At 37.0% G+C, this 16,864-nt stretch overlaps 1 protein-coding gene across 1 annotated transcript in view; it reads left to right on the top strand.

The window, feature by feature from the left end:
* The window catches only part of UBXN7 (UBX domain protein 7), a 47,192-nt gene that overhangs the window by 9,314 nt on the left and 21,014 nt on the right, over positions 1-16,864 (top strand). Inside the window, exons 2-4 of the mRNA XM_012640139.1 lie at positions 11,041-11,188; positions 12,541-12,608; positions 15,583-15,648. Of these exons, the coding sequence (XP_012495593.1) occupies positions 11,041-11,188; positions 12,541-12,608; positions 15,583-15,648 (282 nt within the window). The remainder of the gene's footprint in view (positions 1-11,040; positions 11,189-12,540; positions 12,609-15,582; positions 15,649-16,864) is intronic.

Genomic DNA, 16,864 nt, shown 5'->3' with positions numbered 1-16,864 from the left:
CCGATTAATTTCTTTCTATTTTTAGTAGAGACGAGGTCTTGCTCAGGCTCAGGCTGGTCTCGAACTCCTGAGCTGAAACGATCCGCCCGCCTCGGCCTCCCAGAGTGCTAGGATTACAGGCGTGAGCCACCGCGCCCGGCCTAGAGACTCCCTCTCTTAAAAAAAAAAAGACATTGAAAATATAAGCCCAAATCCTTTTAATAATTAAGGTAAATAATTTACCTTTCTTACATACAGTAAAATTTATTTTTTTTTATTGTATGGATATATGAGTTTTGGTAAGTGCATACAATCCTGTAACTGCAACCACAATCAAGAACAGTTCTCTCACCTTCAGCACATTCTTTCTGACCCTTTGTAGTCAACCCCTCCACCCACCTATGGCCTAGTCTATAGTTTTCCTTTTCCAGAATTCATGTAAGTGGAATCACTATATGTAGCCTTTTGAGTCTGGCTTCTTTCACTTAGCATATTGCATTTGAGATTCATTCATGTTGTTATATCGGTAGTTCCTTCCTATTTGTTGCTGAATAGTATACCGTTGTATGGTTATACTATGATTTATCTGTCCATTCATCAAATAAAGGACACTCGTGTTGTTTCCAGTTTAGGGAGATTATAAATTAAAGCTGCTGAAAACATTAGTATGCAAGTACGTGAATATAAGTTTTCATTTCCCTTGATAAATACCTAGGAGTTTATTTATTGGATCCTAGGAAAGCTGTATAACTTTATAAGTAACTGACAAATTGTTTTCCAAAGTCACTGTACCATTTTGCATTCCCCTCAGCAGTGTATGAAAGTTCCATTTGCTCTGCATTCTTGCCAGCACTTGGTATTTTTAGTTTTTTTAAAAAGCCATTTCAGTAGTGTGTAATGGTATCTTATTGCGATTTTAATTTTTTTAATTTATTTTTTGGTGTTTTTTTGAGACAGGGTCTTGCTGTGTTGCCCAGGCTAGAGTGCAATGGCGTCATTATAGCTCACTGCAACCTCAGACTTCTGGGCTCAAGCGATCCTCCTGCCTCAGCCTCCCTAGTTACTGGGACTACAGGCGTGCACCACCACGCCTGGCTAATTTTCCTATTTTTTTGTCAACATGATGTCTCCCTATTGCTAAGGTGGGTCTCACACTCCTGACCACAAGCAGTCCTTCCTGCCTCAGCCTCTCAAAGTGCTAGAATTATAGGCGTGAGCTAACATTTTGTAATTAGATTCAGTGGACATAAAATCACTCTTATTAAATTGCCACAAAAGTTTCTAAATGCTTCCACCAGAATTTCTGTTTTAATCTTGTCATAGACGAGTAAGAGAGAGCTGGTTTGAGGACCATAGTTTGGGTAGCACTGATCTAGGTAATGGCAGAACAGGAACTAGAACTCTGTTGTCTTTTCTCCCCAGCTCATGCATTTTCCACCATATCACTACTTTCCTATGATTTCCTTTTTTAAACCAATGAATATTTGCTTTCTCCCCTAACTTAATAATTTTATTTTCCTTGTACTTCCTAAGTTTTCTGCGAATGCACTTAAAAAAATGTTTTCTGTACTTGAAAATTTCAAAACTCCAGGATTGGAAACTGATGAGTTTAGAATTTGATCTTCTCTCTCACAACCATCATCTACGCCCATTTTCTTGGTGAATAGTCTAGCTTACTTTATCATTGCTGGGGAAAATGTGGAACCAAAAAGTAACCTCTTTCTGTCCCCATCATTTCTGTAGAGGGATTTTTTTTTTTTTTTTAAATCTCTATGATTGCTATACTTTGGTCCCTTGATGGTAGCAAAGAGACTATCTTTCTTTTGGCACTGAGAGTAGTGTAGAAAATAGACATAAGGACTCTGAAAGTTTGGACTATCTTTTGATTCTTCTAGCTGTGTGGAGACATGGGTTGCATTATATATAAGTTTTGGGCTATGTCCTATAGCAAGTGTTAATGGAGAAAGGGTGTGAACTAGGAGATGGCGGTGTGGAAAGTTGGATTAAGTAATGCCCTTTGGTGCCCTTAGCAAATTTAAAACAGGTGGAAGGAAGGCAAGATTAAAGGATAATAATGAAAGATAAAGGGTGCATGCAGGGGAACAATAAAAATGGGACTCCTGTCATAGATTATAGATCACTGGATTAGATGAAGCTACCCTGCTGCTGCCTCTAATATTGGGACTTCAAAATAAGCCCATTTTAACATGTTTGCAAATAGTTTAAATCTGTAAAATTGTTTTGTTAGGCTTCCCCTTTTTTAAAAGAAGATACATTCTTTATTCTGACTGTAATAATATAGAAGTCTAAATTCTTTACAGCTGACCCATCAAAAATTATTACCTCTCAGTATATAGGTAAAACACACTAAACTTGTTTATCACTGTTCCTTTCCCTTGCATTAGTCCTCCTTACTTTTCCTCTTCACTCCAAGTTAACCTTCACTTCCTCATATTTGTTTCTTTAGCTCAGTGGTAATGTTATTGGCATTTGGAGTAGGACTGTTCTGTATATTGTATGTTTAGCACTTGTATTAGTTTCCTGTGGCTGCTGTAACAAATTACCACAAATTGTATAGTTTGATACATTTATTCTCTCACAGTTCTGGAGGCCAGAAGTCTGAAATGAAGTTGTGAGCCATCCTTTCCAGTCTACCCTGGCACCCCTGGCTTCTCTCCACAAAATTCCAGTAGTGCCCGCAGCTCCTGTCATGAAATACCGAAAATGGTCTTTCGTATTATTAAATGCCTCTGATATTCCAGACATTAAGAACCACTTGGAACCTTTAATTATCTTTCAGTTATCTTCTGTTTCTAAAATGATATACTAAGAGATAGACACTAAGTGATATGCTAAGAATGACTAATTATACAAGAACAGATGGCTCAGGTAGTTAGGCTTTATTTAAGAAAATGAGGGCATATTTTGCTCCCTGGGCTTTTTTTTTTTTTTTTTTTTGGAGACTGAGTCTTGCTCTGTCACCCTGGCTAGAGTGCAGTGGCATCATCATAGCTCACTACAACCTCAATTCCTGGGTTCAAGTGATCCTCCTGCCTCAGCCTCCCCATACCTGTGACCGTAGGCACGCGCCACCATACCTGGCTAATTTTTCTATTTTTAGTAGAGATGGGGTCTTGCTCTTGCTCAGGCTGGTCTCAAACTCTTGATTTGAAATGGTCCTCCTGCTTCAGCCCCTGGGCTTCTTTTTAACACCACCTTTCTTCAGTGGCACTTTTTTTTTTTTTTTTGAAAGCTTTTGCAGGTCACTATTGTGACAAACTCAAAAGAGGGAAGTCATCCTGTCATATTGTCAACAGAGATATGATAGGGCCATCTCAGGGTTATGCTGCCTATAGCTTAGATTCTAGCATTAAGTGATCAAGAGAGGATTATAGATACTTTGTCAAAATGGTCATTCCTCATCCTTTCTCTAATTCTAGATCCTGAGTATTGGCACTATCTGGACTCGAATATCACAGTTGCTATTCCCTTTATTATAATTTTATTCTTTTTGTGTTTTAAAGACAATCTCTGTAGAAACACTTTTAATAAATTGCTTTAATTTTTAGCTTTATAGATTTATGGACCTTGGAAATTTTAGAATACTTATACTAAGTTTCTACTACTTCTACACCAGCTCTTGATGCTTCTAAGTCATACTAGAATGCTATTTATTGGTTACAAATTTCTTTGAAGACAATCCATTTCACTTACCATTTTATTCTCTATGTATAACATTAACTTTTTTCTAGTGCAATAGTTTTTTGCTGTCATCATTGTACTCCTGCTTAAAAAAATATGTTTAGCTGGGTGTGGTGGCTCACACCTATAGTCCCAGCTACTTGGGAGGCTGAGGTGAGAGGATCACCTGAGGCCAGGAGTTCAGCACCAGCAGGGCAATATAGTGAGACCCTATCTCTTAAAACAGTAACAACAACAGTTTTTAAGGTAAGTGAAACTGGCCGGGCGGGTGACTCATGCCTGTAATCCTAGCACTCTGGGAGGCCGAGGCGGGTGGATCGTTTGAGCTCAGGAGTTCAAGACCAGCCTGAGCAAGAGCGAGACCCCGTCTCCACCAAAAATAGAAAGAAATTAATTGACAGCTAAAAATATATAGAAAAATTCAGCTGGGCATGGTGGCGCATGCCCGTGGTCCCAGCTACTTGGGAGGCTGAGGCAGGAGGATTGCTTGAGCCCAGGAGTTGGAGGTTGCTGTGAGCTAGGCTGACGCCACGGCACTCTAGCCCGGGCAACAGAGTGAGACTGTGTCTCAAAAAAAAAAAAAAAAAAAAAGATAAGTGAAACACATGTTCTGAGGAGTAGCTGGGACTATAGATGTGCGCTACTGTGCCCAGCTGATTTTTGTATTTTTAGTAGAGATGGGGTCTTGCCCTTGCTCAGGGTGGTCTTGAACTCGAATTTCTGACCTCAAGTGATCCTCCTGCCTCGGTCTCCATTGATCTTAAAATTGTTTATCAAATTTGTGCTGTTTTTGCCCCAAGAGTTTATATTTAATTATCTAACTTAAGGTTGGCTATTGGGAAATTGGAACTTTTCATTTGCTTCAAAAAGTAGCATTTGTGGTTTTATTTTGAGATTTCATTTTTTAAAGTGTTTTCTGATGGTGAGAATGTAAATTTGAACATACTACAACTTGAGAACTTTTGGTTCAGCTTGACTGTGAACATAGAGGTAACTGGGATGAGAAAAGTGAGATCCAATTCAGGGAGTTTTTAAAGTCTGCAAGATAGAAGAGCTAGCAGAGATGCGGGTAGAGATTAAGACCCCATGATAAAGTATATATTTATCTTTGTACTTACTTCAGGGTGAGGAGGCAGGGGGAAGGTCCAGAACTTAACAAAATGATGGATTTTTGGTGTATTGTCCAGAAAAATGAGGGGACTGACTGATAACCACTATCCAAATCATGCAAAAATATGGCTTTATAAAGTACTACCAAGGGAGCTGCCTAGACCTGCCTACATGTAGACCCATGTGGCTGGAGGGAATGGTATAGAGGTAAGATGAAAGCAGAAGGATATAACATAGGAAAGGTAAATCAGGGCCAAATCTTGTGTGCAGCTCAAGAGAGATTAAGATTTATCTAGTCATGGCTGGGCATGGTGGCTTATGCCTGTAATCCTAGCACTTTGGGAGGCTGAGGCGAGAGGATTGCTTGAGGCCAGGAGTTCTAGACCAGCCTGAGCAAGAGCAAGACCCCATCTCTAAAAAAAATAGAAAAATTAGCTAGGCATGGTGTTGGGTGCCTGTAATCCTAGGTACTGAGGAGACTGAGGCAGGAGGATTGCTTGAGCCCAGGAGTTTGAGATTGCAGTGAGCTATGATGATGTCACTGCACTCTAGCTAAGTGACACTCTGTCTCAAAAAATAAAATAAAAACTTACCCAGTCAGCAACGTAGAAATGTTGAAAACAGAGGAGACAAATTTACATAATTTTGCAGTGTAGAAGGTCTTAGTCTACCCTCCATATCTGTGGGTTCCATATCCATGAATTCAACCAGCTGTGGATGGAAAATGTTTGAAAAAGAAGGATAGTTGTATTTGTACTGACTATGTAGACATTTTTCCTTGCCATCATTCCCTAAATAATACAGTATAACAACTACTTACATAGCATTTACATTGTGTTTGATATTATAAGTAATCTAGAGGTGATTTAAAGTATATGGGAGGGTTGCATAAGTTATATACCAATACTGAACCTTTTTTTTGTAAGTGACTTGAACATTGTTGGATTTTGGTATCTGAGGGAGCTACGCCAATCCCCGACAGATACTGAAATACAAGCATGACCAAGATCAATGAGATGCAGTGGTTCATGTCAGAGATGTTGAGGGCTTAAACTAACATTATACCATTTTATTAATATGTAGAAAAGGTTGGACAGGAATGGTATTAATTAGAAGAAACTATAGGACTTGTTGGTTGGCTGATGGATGGATGTTCATCTTACATTTGAATAATACATGAAGCCCTTTAAAGGAAAAACCTTCCAAGTCCTATGTAACTTAAGTTACTATGTACATCCGCATATAGGACAGACCCTAAATGAAAGGCAACCCTATATTTCTCCAATTCCCAAAAAAGAATGCTTTCGATTTTTTTTTATTGTGCTGAAATTTATATAACAAAATTTACCATCTTAACTATTTTAAGTGTACAGTTCAGGGGTTAAATATATTAATAATGTTTTGTAGCCATTACCACCATCTATCTCCATAACTTTTTGTCTTGTGAAACTTTATACCCATTAAACAGTAACTCCCCATTCTTCATTTCCTCTTCCCCCAACCCTGGCAACCAATTCACTTTTTGTCTCTTTGATTTTGACTATTCTAATGTCTCAAATACGTGGAATCATACAGCATTTATCTTTTTATGACTGGCTCATTTCACTTAGCATAATGTCCTCAAGCTTCATCCATGTTGTAGCATATGTCAGAATTTCCTTCCTTTTAAGGCTGCGTGATATTCCACTGTGTGTATATATGGCACGTTTTATTTATCCATTCATCTGTCGATGGACACTTGGGTTGCTTCCATATTTTAGCTATTGTGAATAATGCTGCTATGAAAATGGATAAATAATATCTCTTTGAGACCCTACTTTAAATTCTTTTGGGTATGTATTTCCAGAAGTCAACTTATTGGATCATGTGGTAATTCAATTTTTAATTTTTTGAGGAACTGTCACACTGTTTTCCAAGTGGTTGTACCATTTTACATTCCCCCCAATAGTGCACAGTGGTTCCAGTTTCTCTACATCCTCACCTATACTTGTTATTTTTTGTTTTTTTTTGATAGTAGCCATTTTAATGAGTGTAAGGTGATACTAAAAAAAGCTTTTTGGCTAAGATAAGTGTAAATTTCTAGAGACTAAGTGAAATTGATCAGGTGAGTCTTTTTGGGTAATATTTATTGGTTTAACATTAAATCGCAATGTTATATATTAATGCTTTTTCTACTCATATTTTATGAAATAATTTTACTCAATTTTTTTCGTTTACATCTTAAATATGTCTTTGCCAGCTGTCTGAAAAAGCTATAGGCCGGGCGTGGTGGCTCACACCTGTAATCTTATAGCTCTGGGAGGCTGAGCCAGGAGGATTGCTTGAGCCCCAGAGTTTGAGGTTGCAGTGAACTATGATGACACCACTACACTCTACCTAGGATGACAGTGAGACTCTGTTTCCAAAAAAAGAGAAAAAGGAAACTGAACCCCCTCTTCACTCTTCCCCTTAATAATAAAAAAAGTATTAATGAAAAAGCTATAGCTATTCTGTCATGGCCAGTTTTTTGGAGCATGTTATTTTCACTTCTCCTTACATTATGTGAAATATAACCCTTTTAAAATCTGTATATGATGCTTTTACTGGAAATTTTACCTTAAGTCTATTTGTCCAAGGTAGCCATTTGCTGTTTATTTCCACAGTGTAAGCATATTCCTTCATAAATTAAATTTAAAACATAAATATGTGCACTTAGTACAAAATTCAAAAGATATAGAAGGGTTGCCAGTGGTTTTGGCCAAGACCTGGCCCCTCTCCCCCTGATGTGTTAGCTCCTGATCAATGTCAGTTAATTAGACATTGATCACATGCAAGCAAACATGATGCTAGGTGCTGGGTATTCCAAGACAGGAAAACCAATCCTTATGTGTAAGAACCTACTCTTTGCGGGGGCGAGGTGTGTGCGTGTTGGGTGAGGGGTAGTCAGAAAGTAAACTAGCATTTACGGCTTAGTAGTATATCCATGGATGTAATAGTAGAACAGTATCACAGAGAGTGGGGAGGTAATTTAGCACAGAAATTGACAAAGTAACATTCTGGTGATTTCAGCATGCATGAACTAGATGAGGGGGAGATGAGGAGGATAAGGGAATTCCAAGCATGTAATTTAGTCTGACTAGTAAATTGTATAGGATGGGAAAGAGGAAAGGCAAAGCCAGAGAAGTAAGCTGAGTCGTGATCACAAAGGACTTTCCAGATCATTAAAGACTTTGGAATTTATACTGTAGGAGTCAGGAGAAAGCCATTAAGGAATTTTAAACAGGAGGGGTGATATAATCACACTTATTTTGGAACATACCCAAGGCAGCAAGGTGGAAGATGGAGTGATGATCAGTTAGGAGCCTATTGTAGTAATCCAGGTAAGAAGTGTTAAGGACTTGCTCTACAGCCTTAGAGGCGGTAGTAGCACAGAAGAGAAAACAATGAGAGAGAGATACCAAGAGTAGAGTCTGCACTTTCATTTCTTATAGTAAGGCTGAAATAGAAAACATGAATAACCTTACTCTGAGGAAAAAAATGCTAAAGAAAATGTATATTAAAAAAGTCTTTTAAAATGCATCATTGGGCTTGCAAGAGGCTAAAAATGAAGAATGTAGATGTTGGCAAGCCTGTTGGAATCTCCCCATACTGGATAGTTTTGAACCTTTTGATAGCCTCATAGGGCGCAGGAAACAAAGCTCTCTGAACCTTACCAAGGAGAGGAGTCTGAAAAGAGGCCCCTCCCCCTCATGAAGCTGATGCATTTTTTGTGTGTGTTTTGTTTGTTTTTTGAGACACAGAGTCTTGGTCTCTCTCCCTTGGGTAGAGTGCAGTGGCATCATCGTAGCTCACTGCAACCTCAAACTCCTGGGCTCATGCAGGGGTGGGGAACCTGTGGCCTTAAGGACACATGTGGCCTTCTAGGTCCTTAAGTGTGGCCTTTTGACTGAATTCAAATTTTACAGAACAAATTCTTTTATCAAAAGGGGTACAGCAGAGAAAGATGCAGCTTTTCTTGCCTCGTTTCGTGCTTAAAAAAGAACAATCTTGAAATTAGAAGGCCACAGATTCCCCACCCATGCTTGGCATGCGACATGCCTAGCTAATTTTTCTAATTTTTAGTAGAGATGGGGTCTTGAACTCCTGAGCTCAAGCAGTCCTCCCATCTTGCCTCCCAGAGTGCTAGGATTAAAGTGTGAGCCATCACGCCCTGCTGGAACTGAGACTTTGATGTTTCCACTTTGACACGGGGAAATGAGGGGAGTATGAACATGGATATCTTCACTGAGAGTTTATAACAAGGATTCTTTCAGGGTCACATTTCCCATGTGGTCTTGAAAAACTTTAAAGTCAAGATTGTATTTAAGGTGGTCTCTGGAAATGCCTTGCAAAATCTGTCAAATCAGATCCTCTTAGGAGGAATGTACCTTCAACCCAGACTTCAAAAATCCCTACAGATTAAAATTCCAAGGCACACAAGATCACAGTCAAAAAATCACAAAATTGGACAAAAACCATGGCACAATGAGCAAGATACAGAAGAAACAGGAGACAGTAACCCATAGAGACTGCAGAAAATTTATATTTTGTCTTAGTAATTTCAGTAAGTTTGATTATTTGTTTTCCAATAAGTTTGATTAATATGTTTGAAGAAATGAGAGATTGAAATGGGAATATGAATTAAGGGTCTCTAAAACATGACCAAGCGAATAAGGAAATAAACAAAAAGAGAATTTCTAGTTACAAAAATTAACTGAAATTAAAAGTTAAGTGAACAGGTAAAGAAACAGATTGGCACAGCTAAAGAGAGAATATGTGAACTGGAAGATAGTATTGAAGGATATTACCTAGAATGCAACATAAATAAAGAAGTGATAAACATATGAAAGAAAGTTGAAGCATAAATGTTAGAGTGAAGAGTTCTAACATACATCTAATTGTAGTTCCAGTAGGAAGTATGAATGGAAGGGTGAGGCAGTGGTCAAATAGAAATGGCTGAGAATTTTTCAGAATTGATAAGAAATAATCCTCAAATGGTAGAAATCTAGTGAATACCAAGGAAGATAAATAAAATCAACCCTGACAAATCAGAGTGAAACTGCAGAAGGCTAAAAGACTGAGAAGATCTTAAAAGCAACTAGAGAGAAACAACAGATTGCTATTAAAACATTTTACTTTAGTCTGGCAACCGATTTCCCAGTAGCAACAACAGAAGCCAGAGGACATTGGAATGATGTCTTCAGTATACTGAGAGAAAACAGCTGTCAGCCTTGAAATGGCATATCCAGTAAAACTGTTAGGAATGACAGCAAAATAAAGACATTTTCAGACAAAAACTTAGAAGAGCATTTACAACAGGAGATTCTAAGGGACATAATTCAGATAGAAGAAAAATCATCCCAAATAGAAAGTCCAAGATGCTTCTTAGTGGCCACGAAATGTTCTATCAAATAGATGTTGCAGTTTGCATTCTATTATTAGACATTTATGTTGTTTTCAATTTTTCACTATTAACTGAAGCTATGCTGCATGTGTATGTGAATATGTTTATGCACCTAGTATTTTATGTAGTTTTTTTCCCTTTTGACTAGAAGCCCAAATTACTGAGTCAGAAAAAGAATGAATACTTTTATTTTTTGAATACATGTTGTGAAATTGTTTTCTTAAAGGACTTTACCAATTTACATTTCATTTAACAGACTATGCTGTCTTTATTGTATTTACAAATAAGTAAGTCTATTCCAGAGCCAATTTTAAGTGATGATTGACATTTCTTACCAGATTTTGACTTAGTTATGTCTTAGACAAAAATATCCCATCTCACTTCTTTGCCATTGGTATTAAAAATGCTTTCTCTTTAAGAGAAACAGAAATACTAACTGAAATGTGTTTTTTCTAACAGAAAGCATGTCTAACTTTGTAGAATGTAGTCTTTTTTTAAAAATCTTTTTTCAGTTTATTAACATATATACTTGGGCCATTTAAAGAAAAGGCAAAAAAAGACAAAGAAATGGCGTATAGATGCATTACTTAGTTTTTGTTTTATTATGTGAAGGAAGATTACTATTTTATTGCTGCTACATTCTTTTCTAGCTCTGTATATTTCACACCAGCCAGCCAACAGTGTAGAAGTAAATAAATGGGTTTAAGAAAAAATAATGGTCATTCATTCTAAAAGGGAAAAAGTACTATAAATTTACTTGGCAATACTGTATTCTAATAGGAGCTGAATGTAAGAAGGAGTCTCTTTTTTTCTTTTTTCTATTTCAGGTGCGAGTGAAAGTGTAGGAAAACATATGCTTGAAGCCTGCAACAATAATCTGGAGATGGCAGTCACTATGTTTTTGGATGGTGGAGGAATTGCTGAAGAGCCCAGTACCAGTTCAGCAAGTGTCTCTGCTGTCAGACCACACACAGAGTATGAATTTATTACATATTGCCTAAATTGAGTAGCGTTTTTACCAAAGCTAGGTCAGTTCTTTAGTTTTGGAACAAATTAAAGAATAAAAGCCTCTGAAAAAGTATCAAGTGGAAATTTTTGTACTTAGATAGTTTAAATTCTTAGAGCACTGTCATGTCTATGTCAAATGAGACTTTAATACTAATAGCTTTTTATAAACTCATTGTTCACAACATGAGATACTAAACTAGAGGACTCCTGTAATAGACAAAAGACCAGGATTGTATTTTTACTAAATTAGAGATAAATTTAAAAAGCCAGATAGCATATAGGCATAATTGCCTTTTTTGTTGTTCTAGGTTCTAGAATAATATTGTTTCCAAATGAAGTGTGAACTTTAGAAATCATTATTAATGTCTTATGAAGTTTTTTTTTTCCTTTCTGTGCTGTCTTGCTCTGTTGTCCCAGCTAGAGTGCAGTGATGTCTTCATGGCTTATTGCAACCTCAAAATGCTGCTGGGGTCAAGTGGTTCTCCTGCCCCAGTATCCTGAGTTGGCTGGTCTTACGAAGTTTTTTTTTCTGTTAATGTTGAATATTTATTTCAAGTGTGATATCCCATTCTTCCCCAACATAGCTCACATTAAAAAATTTTTTTCTTGCTGATTTGGCTTATACTTTAAAAAGAGGGATTTTTTTTGTTTTTGTTTTTTTTGTAGAGACAGGGTCTTGCTATATTGCTCAGGCTGGTCACAAACTCCTGGCCTCAAGCGATCCTTCCACCTTGTCCTCCCAAAGTGCTGAGATTACAGTTGTGAGCCACTGACAACTAGCTACTTTTTCTGTTCTGCATGTTAGGATCTATATAGTAAATAATCTACAATTATGCCTATGTTAGCTTTCTTCATAATTCGATAAAGTTCACTGCCTATTTGTTTAAGCTTATTTTAGTATATTCTTGCGATTCAATTATCTATTCTTTGATGTAGTGATGTGATATTGCTTCTGTTACGCCTATATTTTTCCATTCTTTTTGCCTGATTTTGGGGGGAATTTTTTCTGTCCTCTTTTTTTTTTTTTTTTCTAAACAGAATTTAGGGTAGGAAACTTGAGAGGGAAAGGGAAGTATTTTTTGTTTTTCTGTTTTATCTCTTCATTTATAAACCATTTCAGCTAGACATGCCAGGTACTTTATTCTAGTTGATCTTTATATGAAAACCATCTAAAACTCATTTATCATGGTTACTGTGGCTGCTAAAAGTCACTAAGTTATTTTCCTTGTTAATTTGAATGCATTCATAGTTATTACAGAAAGAAAACACGTAGCAGAAAACAGTATTCATTTTGATATATTTCCACTTTTCTTAAATAGAGAAGAAGTCCGTGCCCCAATTCCTCAAAAGCAAGAAATATTGGTGGAACCAGAACCTTTGTTTGGTGGTAAGTTTATTTATTCTCCTTAGCTTTATTTGACTTTGTTGTTATCTTTAGGATTTTAATGAAACTATTAAATGATGTGAAGGCTTGCTGAGAGATTGTTACTTCAAGTATAGAGTCAGTTTTTATCTTGTGTTTCTGAACTCTTCTCAGGAAAGTTGCACAATTAGTTCATAGTGAAGCAGATTAAAAAATTGATACTTGTTGCAGAAGGTGAAAAGGAGGAAAATTACCAAAAAGAATTGCTACTTTGTAATGGAAACAAACCTATCATTAGATAAAAGACTGATTATTTTTTGTTTTCAGGATACCTACATGACTGCCATATCCTTACTATCTTGATTTGCCTTACCTTCTCTCTCTTCTTAGCCTCTAGAAGTGCTATTCCTATTTCAAACAAAGAAGAGTATAACCCCTAATTCATGCAAAAAATCACACTGTTTAAGTCTGGGTAAAGATTGATGATAGAGAATGGGACATTTAATCAGATTTAAAGAAAGTTTATAGTTAGTTTAATAAGCATATTAAACCAATAATGGAACCAAATTGGAATAACCAAATAAAGTTATTTGGTTCCCTTTTATGAACCAAATAGTTTAGGCATTAGTGGGTTTATTTATTTATTCATTTTTTTCTTTTTTTTTTCCTCCCACCCCACAACCGGGTTTATTTTTTAAAAAATAGAAGATGGAGTTATAATCTGGTTGGGCAGAGATGGAGAAATGTATATATATATTGGGAACAGTAATGTAGAAAAATAGTTTATTTTCAAAGTTGAGAACAGACCTTTATAAAGTTTTATAGGTAAACCATTATAGAGGAGGAAAAATAAGTTGTAAGAAAAGGATAAAGAAAATTGCATAAACTGCATCTTTTGGTTTGAAAAAGCAACTTATTTGAGAGTTTTTGTAAGGTAGACTTGGCAACTTTGGCCTTGGGTCCCTGATACTCTTTCAGGGGGTCTGTAACTTCAAAACTATTTACATAATAATACTAAGAAGTTATTTGCCTTTTTCACTGTGGTGACATTTGGACTAATGGTTCAGAAGCAATGGTGAGTCAAACTGCTGGCATCTTAGTTGAATCAATGTAGTGACTTCAAACCATAGCACTAGTAGTTGAATTCTTTACTGCCACATATTCTCAGTTTACTTTTCTTTTCCCTTCTTTAAATAGACCGTTGCTCTGTTTCCTGGGCTAGAGGACAGTGGCTTCATCATAGCTCACTGCAACCTCAGATTGCTGGGCTCAAGCAATCCTCCTGCCTCAGCCTCCCAAGTAGCTGGGACTACAGGTGTGCGCCACCATGCCCGACTAATTTTTTTATTTTTTGTGGAGACAGGGGTCTTGCCCTGTTGCCCAAGGTGGTCTTGAACTCCTGGCCTCAAGCGAATCCTCCTGCCTTGGCCTCCCAAAGTGCTAGGATTACAGGTGTGAGCCACTGAGCCCAGCTTTGCAGTTTATAAAAAAGATTAAAAGTCAGTTTTCTTTCATAATGTTTTATGAAGCAATAGAAATGATTAACTTCATTAAATCTTGACCCTTGAGTATACATTTTAAAAGTATTCTGTTTGAAATAGGATATATGCATAAAACACTTCTGCATACTGAAGTTCTATGGTTATGTTAAGGAAAAGCACTCGATTTGCGAGCTGAACTGGCAGCTTTTTTCCTAGAACATTCTTTTTACTTGAAAGATTACCGACAAACTGTTATTTAGACTTGGGCATTTGGCAGATACTGTCTTGAAAATGAACAAAGTGAGCCTGTTGCTTTTAGACAACTGACTGTATTTGTTACCAGTGCTTGACTGAATGATCGATCAGTTGATTTTCTTTTTCTTTTCTTTTTTTTTTTTTTGAGACGGAGTCTCGCTCTGTTGCCCGGGCTACAGTGCTGTGGCGTCAGCCTAGCTCACAGCAACCTCAAACTCCAGGGCTCAAGCAATCCTTCTGCCTCAGCCTCCCGAGTAGCTGGGACTACAGGCATGCGCCACCATGCCCGGCTAATTTTTTCTATATATATATTTTTAGTTGTCCAGATCATTTCTTTCTGTTTTTAGTAGAGTTGGGGTCTCGCTCTTGCTCAGGCTGGTTTCGAACTCCTGAGCTCAAACAATCCTCCCGCCTAGGCCTCCCAGCATGCTAGGATTACAGGCGTGAGCCACCTTGCCTGGCCCAGAAGATTTTTTATATTGTATAATGTGCCTCAGCCTCTCAAGTTGCCAGGACTATAGGCATCCACAACCACTCCTGGCTAATTTTTTTAAAAATGTATTTTGTAAAGGCAGGGTCTTGCCAAGTTGCCCAGGTGGCATAACATTTTTATTATTACATTATAGACCTTATCATCCGTAAAATATTTAAAGATTGGGTAACAGTGACACTATACAGGGAAAGCAAAAGATCTTGATTGTAGTCACTTTTTTGTCAGTAAACCATCATGTAACAATAGAAAAAAGTTTTCTTCCAACATTAAAAATGTTTTTTGGTATTTATAATTCTCTATGTGTGTCCACTCACTAAGAAATAGTCCTTAAATTTTACGGTTTAGAACTTAAGAGTTACTCAAATGTGATACCAAAGAGTGATTGGATCCCTTGGGCTAACCTGAATTGGATATTTGCAGAATGTGTGTAGCTTTATCTCTATGTGGATTCATCCTCATAATTTTCTTTCTTCCTGATGCCACCGCTTAGAGTCTGTCTTTTTACACAAGTTTGGTCAAGCCTCTTAACTGGGCCTTAATTTTCTCATTTGTAGAACAAGATGGTTGGGCTGAAGATGGTTTTTGTTAATTGTATAGCAATGACTTGCAAGTTTTAAAAATTTATTTTTTGAGTAAAGGAACCATAATGAATCTATGAATATTTTTAAAGAGAAATAATTATAGATAAAGACATTTTTAGAATTAAATTTCAGAATTAACATTCAAATTTTATTTTTAATGTTCAATTTTATTTTTTTCTCCCCTAAAGCTCCTAAAAGACGACGGCCTGCACGTTCAATATTTGATGGTTTCCGAGACTTTCAAACTGAAACTAGTAGGTATCTGTGGACCAGTTGTTTATCATCTCCCTCATCTCCCTCCCTATAAAAAGAAGAGGGTGATTAATTAGGCCTAATTATGTGGAGGATTTACCTTATTTAAAAAATGAAGTTACTAATTCAGTCTATTTGTGATTAACTCCTTCCTGAACTGAATTGTTCCAAATTCTAATCTACTTGGTTATAGAAGAATGATAAGGGATATGGAGATCATGTTTACTATAATTAATAAAAAAAACTGATGTCCCTCGGGATCCTGATATCTCTCATGAAAGGAATGACTATAATGAAATTGTTATTGTAAGAGATTGAAAAATTGAAGAAAAAGCCACACCACCCAAAGTAGCCACTGTTAACATTTTGGCTACAGTTGTTTGGAATAGGTTTATATCTTTGGTGTAGTAAGTTAGAATAAGCATCTTGGCCATATACTTTTAGAGGATTTACTATTGATTTAGCAATGGAATCCTAAAGAAATAACAGTTATGTTAAGAGAATATATGAGAAACTCTTAGACCATACTTGATTTTATTTATTTATTTTTTTTGAGACGATGTCTCACTTTGTCACTTGGGCTAGAGTATAGTGACACTATCATGGCTCACTGTAGCCTCACATTCCTGGGCTCAAGTGATCCTCTCACTTCAGCCTCCCAAGTAGCTAGGACTAGGGGTGTGCGCCTCCATGCCTGGCTAATTTTTAAATTTGTTGTAGATATGGGGTCTCACCACATTGCCCAGGTGGGTCTTGAACTCCTGGCCTCCAGTGATCCTCCCACCTGGGCCTCCCAAAGTGCTAGGATTACAGGTGTGAGCCACCTCACCTGGCCTCATGCTTGATTTTATAATTGATTTATAATGAGTTAATTGAGGCACAGATAGGTCTTGTAATGTTGGCAAGAATTGAAGGGGAACCTAACCTGACTGATGTCATCTAGAGAATCCTTTGCTCTTCCAGCAGATGGTGGCAGCAGGGATCATCATCTCTATTGCCAGAATCGTTAACGATTGAGAATGTAGATAAAAATAGCAGATGAATTAAGATCACTTTCAGAACTAGGTAAATGGGGATAAAAGTTTTCTGCTATGTGGAAGTTAGTTTTTGAATATGTGAAGGAAATTATTTTGATTAGGTGACTATTTTTAATTAATTTAATTTTTGCATTTATTCTTTGATAGGGAACACCGCCAAGTCTTTTTTTTTTTTTTTTTT

This window comes from Propithecus coquereli, unplaced genomic scaffold (genome assembly GCF_000956105.1).
Source record: "Propithecus coquereli isolate 6110/MARCELLA unplaced genomic scaffold, Pcoq_1.0 Scaffold10, whole genome shotgun sequence".
In the NCBI taxonomy this organism is placed as follows: Eukaryota; Metazoa; Chordata; class Mammalia; order Primates; family Indriidae; genus Propithecus; species Propithecus coquereli.
This window is presented reverse-complemented; position numbering and strand designations above follow the sequence as displayed.